At 42.3% G+C, this 8,178-nt stretch overlaps 1 protein-coding gene across 1 annotated transcript; it reads left to right on the forward strand.

Annotated features, from left to right (window-relative positions):
• Positions 1-2,322: 2,322 nt before the first annotated feature.
• Positions 2,323-3,153, forward strand: LOC149402832 (uncharacterized). The gene has a single exon (XM_089608542.1). It carries the CDS (start codon positions 2,323-2,325, stop codon positions 3,151-3,153), a length of 831 nt encoding a protein of 276 aa, XP_089464668.1.
• The last annotated feature ends 5,025 nt before the right edge of the window (positions 3,154-8,178 follow it).

The following is an 8,178-nucleotide window of genomic DNA, read 5'->3' on the forward strand; positions in this document are numbered from 1 at the left end:
TTGTGTGCGACATCTTGTCTTTGCGATTAATCAGAATTTCAGTATGAAGTCATGATTTTAACTCAGTATTCTGGAGAATTAGCGGCGAGCAATATTAATGCTAAATGGCATAAAGTTGTCAAAGATTGAGAATCAACATTCACAATATCCGACGACCCGTATCGCCGCATAATTCGCAAACGCTAATTTTGTTATCCAGAGACATTCGTCGTCGGTACTATTTTCAATGACGACATTTGTGACATTGAATCTTGAGAATAAGTGTCGATTTTATTTGTTATCAAAGAATAAAAGGTGATAGTGTCACTGCAAATTTGCATAACACCGAAGGGCGGGTAAAGTTGCATATTGCTGCATATTCATTATCCTACACTTGTAACAAGTATTACGCGGAAAAATAATGTATAAGTATTAACATTTAATGTACTACACATTACACTCTATCATTTGCGTTAACAACATTAGAGATCTTTATTGTGTTTTTATGATCACTTATCTTGATTTCAATTAATAAAAATTAAGTGATTTTTTTTTTCAATTACTAACTTGACTAGTAATCTCATATTGAAAAAAGATGGGAACTAAGAGTAATTTATAAAGGTAATGAATTAATCATCTTATTACCAATTGATATTGAGATGAAAATCCATTATTCATCATTCATTGGCATTCCAACACCGGAGGATATGTAATGAGAATGCAACCCCTTTCCGCTAAAGCCCATGATAGTTTCATATTGTATCAAGCCACACTAATCTCTAATGGGGAATTGGTCCAATCATTGGAATTCGAACCAAGATGAGCTAACGCAAAGAGTTGTCATCTTGAGAAAAAATATAATTAATGAACATTGAAAAAAGATGAGAACTAACAATAGTTTATAAATAACATGAGTTACTCTTCTCGCTGCCAATTGGTTTTGAGATAAAATCCTCATGATACTTTCACACTTACACTCATCAATTAATTGAGTGACTAAGCCACCAAAATTTGTAGATTTGCTAAATAGCCAACATTTTATAAAATTTACTTAAATAGTCACTACGGTGATGTGACATTGTTTGAACCTTTTTACCATTTCATTTATGCCCTTGAAGTCCTTTTGGTTTTGTTAATAAAATCTCGTGGCTATTTACTTAAAATTTACCAAATGTCTAGTATATGACAAAACTCGAGTTTTCATATGGCTATATATCCAGAGAGCCCTACACTCATTTTATTTACCTTGTGGTAAAATTTGGCAAATTATTTTAGTATTAGTAATCAAATCGGAGTTGAGGGAGATAAAGGATCCTTCTAGATATGTGTATGATTAGTAATCAAATCGTTTCAATAAGTTATTGTAGCTTGATTTCAATTCATCTACGACGAATTCTTGTGACTCACATTATATAAATTCAATACTATACTCTAAAGAAATTATATAGTTCTTTGATTGTTGAGGGATCGAATCCAACATCAACAATTTGGCACCGTGTGTGGGAATATCACGAACTAGAATTCTAACTTCAAAAAATTGAGTAAAGCTCAGTCCCGAAAATAGTATGGCTAAGGAAAATCAAACTGTTGAGTCCGATTAGGGGTCACCTCCGAAATCAAGACTCTTCTAGAAACTCTGGTCGCTGAAACGACAGAGAATCGAGAATTTCAGCAATCCACCCGGGCTGCGTTGATATCTCTCATCGCTGATCAAGCTGCCCTTAAAGCCGCTTATGAAGCTGACAAGGCAGGGACCCTACCAACGAGATCATTAGCTCGACCCGGCTTCATGCCGAAGGAAGTCGCTCTATGCCAACGGTGACAAGCCTGGATTTTTCAAGAATCCCGATCACCCCATCGGGAGCAGGATCTTCCAACTCGGTGTTTCAGCCCAGAATGTACTCATAATCCGGTCTGTTTACTGCTACCGCTCTGCCAAGTTCGAACAGACTTCCTCCTTCCTCCTGGAGGACCGACAACCCGAATCGAGCAGAGATCAAATCCCTCAGGAGTTGCTAACCTTGGCGAGCCCAGTTCGCTAAGTATGGACGAAACCCCAGCTCGCCTCGGAGAGCTTGTTACACCTTCAGGCCTGCTGACCGGGCCCGCCGAGCTGCCAACAATGTCTCAGCCTACTCCGGTTGGAAGGATGAATCCAAACATCCCCACACCAGGTCGAGCTGAGCCTCTGGTCGCCGCTCCCGAGCTGACCGAGATGGAAGTCTTCCGCAAAATGGTTGACGACAGATTTTGAGCTGTCCATTTCAAGATGCACTAATCTATTAGCTCGGCCCCCGAAATTGATCGCTTGGTTGCAGAAACCGGTCGAACTCCTTTTGCTCCATGCATAGCGGGGTCAAGATTGGGGATGCCGGGAAAGTTAGACTCCCAAGATATTTTGGGACTACTAACCCAAAATCCCACATGACCGCTTTTCGTATCGCCATGGGTCGGGCTCACCTCCTCGAACATGAGTTGGAGGTAGGGTATTGTCAATTCTTTGCTAAAAATTTGGGCGGCACCGCATTGGAGTGGTTCTCTAGACTTGAGGAAGCTTTGATTGGAAATTTCCAAAAATTAGCCACCGAATTCCTCAAGCACTACTCGATGCTGGTAGAAGATGATGCCACCATGGCCGATCTGTGGAACACACAACATACCTTTTCTGAGACCCTTAAGAGCTATATGACTCGCTTTAAGAGTATTATGGCAAAGATCCCAAATCTTGATAACGATTCGGCCCTGACTGCTTTAAAAAATAGATTGTGGCATGATTCTCGTTTCCGTGAAGAAATGACTGTTAACAGACCATCCACCATCGAGGACGCGATCCATTGCGCTTCGAACTTTGCGAGAGCCGAGGAGGAAAGAAACCTCCTGGCTAAAAAGCACAAGGACGAAAAAACTCCACCAGGAAATTCTAGCTCTGGAGGATCGCAATCCCAGAATGGCGGGCGCCAGAAGAAGGGAAAGAACAACGGAATTCTTAAGAAAGTAGACGCCCCGCCAGGTTTTGCGTTTAATGTAAACGATGGGGATCGCACCAGGAACACCAATAAAAAATGGACTAGGGATCCCGAAGCTTATTGTGAATTTCACAAGAGCAACAGACATGCCACCCTCAATTGCGAAACAATGAGGAGGGTCCTAGCCGAAAAATTCACCAAAGGATAATTGAAAGGAGTCGACTTAGGACCACCTCTTAAGAAGAAAACTTTCAACTCACAACCTAGAGGAAATCCTTCCCCCGGAAAATGGGGAAGGAATGATGAAGAAGACACACCACCCGACTCTCAAACAAAATAAAGAATCGACTGCATAATAGGCAGTTCTAAGTTTTGTAGAGAATCGATCGACTCTATAAAAGCGCATCAGCGCATATTGAAAAACACCCCACCAAGGCCCGATGAAGTTGATTATGAAGAAATCTTAATCACCTTCAGTGAGACCGAGGCAAAAGGTTTGGCTACACCACACGATGACGCTCTAATAATAGAACATCGATGAATTCGAAATCGAAAGGGAGACAAAAGAACTGACCGGCTTCAACGGATTAGGTACTCCCTCAATGGGAACAATAAAACTACCTGTAGCCGGAGTCAACAGACTAGTCGAGCTCATAGTCCTTGATTGTATTTCCCCATTTAACATGATTTTAGGACGCCCATGGATTCATGGCATGAAAGGCGTCCCTTCCACCTACCACCAGTGCGTAGGGATTAAGGAAATTCGAGGCAGCCAAGAAGCGTCAAGAATTTGCTACATGAGCAACCACAAGATAAACGTGGGAGTGACTGAAAATATCCAATAGCAATTAATGATGATTCACGATGAGACGACAGAACAAAGTCACCCGGCAAAGGAAGGATCTCTCGAAGAAAGAGATTCCCCATGCCTAGAACTAACCACCCAGGTACAACTCGATGGAACCAACCCCGAACATTGTGTAGGAATTGGATCCGAGTTGAAGGAAAAACTAAGAAAGGAAATCATAACCTTCTTGAAAAGAAACAAAAGTACGTTCGCATGGACGACAAAAGATATGCCAGGAATAGACATCGACATTGCATCACACAAACTCAATGTCGATCCAAGTTTTAAACCTGTCAAGCAAAAAAGAAGAAAACTAGGCCCAGACCGGGCCAAGGTTATAAATGATGAAGTAGAACAACTCTTGAAAGCAGGATCGATCCGGGAAGTAAAATACCCGGATTGGCTAGCTAACACAGTAGTAGTAAAGAAGAAAACGGTAAATGGCGAGTTTGCATCGACTTCACCAACCTCAATAAAGCTTGTCCAAAAGACAGCTTCCCTCTGCCACACATAGATCGACTCGTGGAGGTTACAGCTGGACATTAAATGCTTTCATTTATGGATGCGTTCTCAGGATATAACCAAATCCTGATGCACCCAGAAGATCAAGAGAAAACGACATTTATAACAGATCGAGGGACTTATTGCTACAAAGTGATGCCCTTCGGTTTGAAAAACGCCGGCGCCACGTATCAACGAGTTGTAAACAAAATGTTTGCAGAAAAGATAGGCAAAAACATGGAATTTTACATCGATGACATGCTGGTTAAATCACTACGCGAAACCGATCACGTAGCCCACCTAGAAGAATGCTTCGAAATATTGAATAAATATCAAATGAAACTTAACCCAGCTAAATGCTCATTCGGCGTTTCCTCGGGAAAATTCTTGGGATATTTAGTCACACAACGGGAAATAGAAGCTAACCCCGATCAAATTCATGCATTGCAAGAAATGTCGTCGACCCGAAATAGAAGGGAGGTGCAAAGATTAACAGGCCGTATAGCCGCCCTTAATCGATTCATCTCCCGATCCATTGACAAATGTTTACCGTTTTACAAGCTACTAAAAGCAAACAGACTGTCAAAATGGAACGAAGAATGCGAAAAGGCATTCCAAGAATTAAAAACTTACCTGGCAACTCCTATAATCCTCACCAAATCAGTAGTAGGGGAACCCTTATACGTCTACGTGGCTGTGTCAAACGCAGTAGTAAGTGGTGTATTGGTAAGAGAAGATAGGGGAGACCAAAAGCCAATCTTCTATACAAGTAAATCACTTGTCGACACAGAAACACGGTATCCGGCAATGGAGAAATTAGCACTGGCCGTAGTCACTTCAGCCTGAAAGCTAAGACCATACTTCCAGTCCCATACGATCGTTGTAATGACAACTCGGCCATTACAAACTTTCTTGCATAGCCCGAATCAGTGAGGAAGACTAACTAAATGGGCAGTAGAACTCAGTGAATACGATATCGAATATCGGGCCAGAACCTGCGCAAAATCACAAGTGTTGGCTGACTTCCTCATAGAATTGCCAAGGGACATATTGGAAAAAAAGGACGACTCGCACAGAGTCTGGAGTCTGAATGTAGACGGTGCGACTTCGAAGCAAGGCTCTGGAGTAGGAATACACATGGTATCAACTCATGGTGAAATCATCGAACAATCATTTTGACTTGATTTCGTTGCCTCAAACAACGAAGCGGAGTACGAAACTCTAATTGCAGGAATGCAATCAGCCAAAGCATGTAAGGTAAGCACTTACTGTGATTCGTAACTCGTTGCTAATCAATTTAGCGGAGAATTTGAAATAAGAGACGAACGCATGGAAGCCTATGTCAAAGTTGTACGAGATTTATCAAAAAACTTTGAGACTTTCAAGCTCACACGAATCCCGATAGGAGATAATACCTCGGCCGATGCTCTAGCAGCATTAGCATCAACTTTAAATCTGGAGAAAACTAGAATTATCCCGGTCGAAGTCATAACACAACCTTCTATCGCCATTCATCCCGATTCGATAATGACAATAGAAGTGGTGGACTGGAGAGACAGAATCTCAAAATACCTCACACAAGGGGATACTCTTAACGACAAGCCAGAAAAGCGTAAGCTGAAACAAATTTGAGCCAGATTTTGTCTCATACTTGAGTCGACCTAACATTTCAGCAAACAAAGCTTAGCCCGTGCGTGCTAGGGAAGCCTAGGTCAGGCACGAGATCCACTTCTCTACCTATTGTCAGAAACACAACCTTGGTATTGGAATGCGCTTACACCCTCCGAAGGGAACGCATCACCATATCTAAATGACAGCCGGTCACGAGGCGAGCAAGACCACCCTCACAGTGCTGTGTTAATGTTGGAGGCCTTACAGACTCAATATACTTTTAGTATTTTAATTTTCCTAGCATTATCTTTAATCTAGGTGATGCACTCGAGTTAACTAAATCGTATTAAAAACCTCGATGGAGTCCTTTTTAAGAGGAGTTTCACCGGTCCCTGCTTGCGATGTGTATCCAAGAGCGAGGCTAGCTACATTCTTTCTGAAATCCATGAAGGAGAATGTGGAAACCACGCAGGAGGAAGAGCACTTGCCATAAAAATAAAACGACAAGGCTACTTTTGGCCAACAATGATTGAAGATTGCGATAAGCACTCTCAAAATTGTGACAGATGCCAAAAGCACGCCCCTAACATCAAAAGACCAGCCGAAGAGTTATCCTCGATATCAGCACCATATCCATTTATGAAATGGTCGATGGATATAGTCGGACCAATGCCCACCGCCACCGGCGAGCTAAAATTCCTGGTAGTTCTCACTGATTACTTCTCCAAATGGATAGAAGCAGAAGCTTTCCCGTTAATTAGAGACATTGACGTCCAAAATTTTGTCTGGAAAAACATCATATGTCGCTACGGAGCCCCAAAAGAGATCGTCGCCGACAATGGCTCATAATTCATATCTAAGAGGTTCAGAAAATTCTGTTTCAATCAAGGAATCGAACTAAGAATGTCCACCCCTAGGTACCCGCAAGGCAATGGTCATGCGGAAGCCGCTAACGAAACGATCGTGAGCTCTTTGAAGAAGAGACTCGACATAAAGAAAGGAAGATGGGCCGACGAGCTCCCAGGAGTACTCTGGGCTTAACAGACCAGTCCAAGACGCCCTACAGGTGAGACTCCATTCTCCCTAGTGTACGGCGTCGAGTCAGTAATACCCGTGGAGCACGAAATCCAAACTATCAGGACGAAATATGCCCACGTGAATGAACAGGCTAACAGAGTAGCTCTCTCTTATTACCTCGACTTGATCAAAGAGATCCCTAATAAGGATGATGCAATATCGCCAAAGCATCGCCGGATATTATAACAAAATTATGCTCCCCCGCAATCTAGACATTGGGGACCTCGTCCTACGAAAGGTATTCCAAAATACCGCAGACCCTAATGCCGGAAAGTTAGGAACCAATTGGGAAAGACCGTACCGCATAACGAAAATAGTTCACCCGAGAGTTTATGAGTTAGAGACAATGAGCGGAATACCCGCTCTAAGATCTTGGAAAGTCATGAAACTTAAAAAATACTACGCATAACAGTGTAGAACCCCCAACCGAACTACGTAACGGCTTGATCCTATTCATTGGGTACGTAGGCAACCTTGGCTTCAAGGCTCAGCCCCCATAACACCCTAAACATAAAAGTTATCAAACGATAAACGATGAGTAACGGACTCTTGACTCCGCATAATATTCCTTTGCATGAGCTACCTACCGAGTCATAAACCTACACGGGGACAAGGACGAACCCTTGACATCCTCCTAGCATCGAGGCTCTCAGTATAATTGGGTGACGCTAGAAAGAAAACGCGGAATCCCAGAATTTACTGTAAAGTGACATGGGAAGTCAAGACACATCGAGTCCCCGTAGGCATCGAGGCCATCAATAACTTTTGTATACTCTAGGAATGAGACCATTCAAATGCTCTTGAAGACTTGTAAACAAACCAAGATAACATAAACATTGGTTAAAATAGACTAATGCAATAAGTCACCCAGCTCGTCAAAATATTAAACGAGGAGAAAGACATAGAAAGTTTGTCAAAGATATAAACATAAAACAAACAAATATTAACCTCTAAATTTGGAGTCAAACAAAGTACGACATGGCAAAGATGACCCCTTGATCGAAGTCACCACATCACAAAAAATTATTACATAAACATTAAATCTGTTTTTGCCCAAAACTAATGGGGCCCACGATTATTCAAAACAAAGACATTAGAAAAAAGGGGAAGTTTCTTCAGCCTTCCACTTCAGTGCTCGTCTCGGGCTCGGCAGCAGCTTGGACGACCTCAGGCTCCTTTGGAATGCCCGCCAAAGTC

This window comes from Urtica dioica, chromosome 3 (assembly GCF_054948205.1).
Source record: "Urtica dioica subsp. dioica isolate 48M chromosome 3, U.dioica_male_clone48M_v1_H2, whole genome shotgun sequence".
Classification (NCBI taxonomy): domain Eukaryota; kingdom Viridiplantae; phylum Streptophyta; class Magnoliopsida; order Rosales; family Urticaceae; genus Urtica; species Urtica dioica.

Coding starts and splice junctions, on each gene's coding strand:
- LOC149402832 (XM_089608542.1), top strand. CDS start 2,323: ATGCATAGCGGGGTCAAGATTGGGGATGCCGGGAAAGTTAGACTCCCA.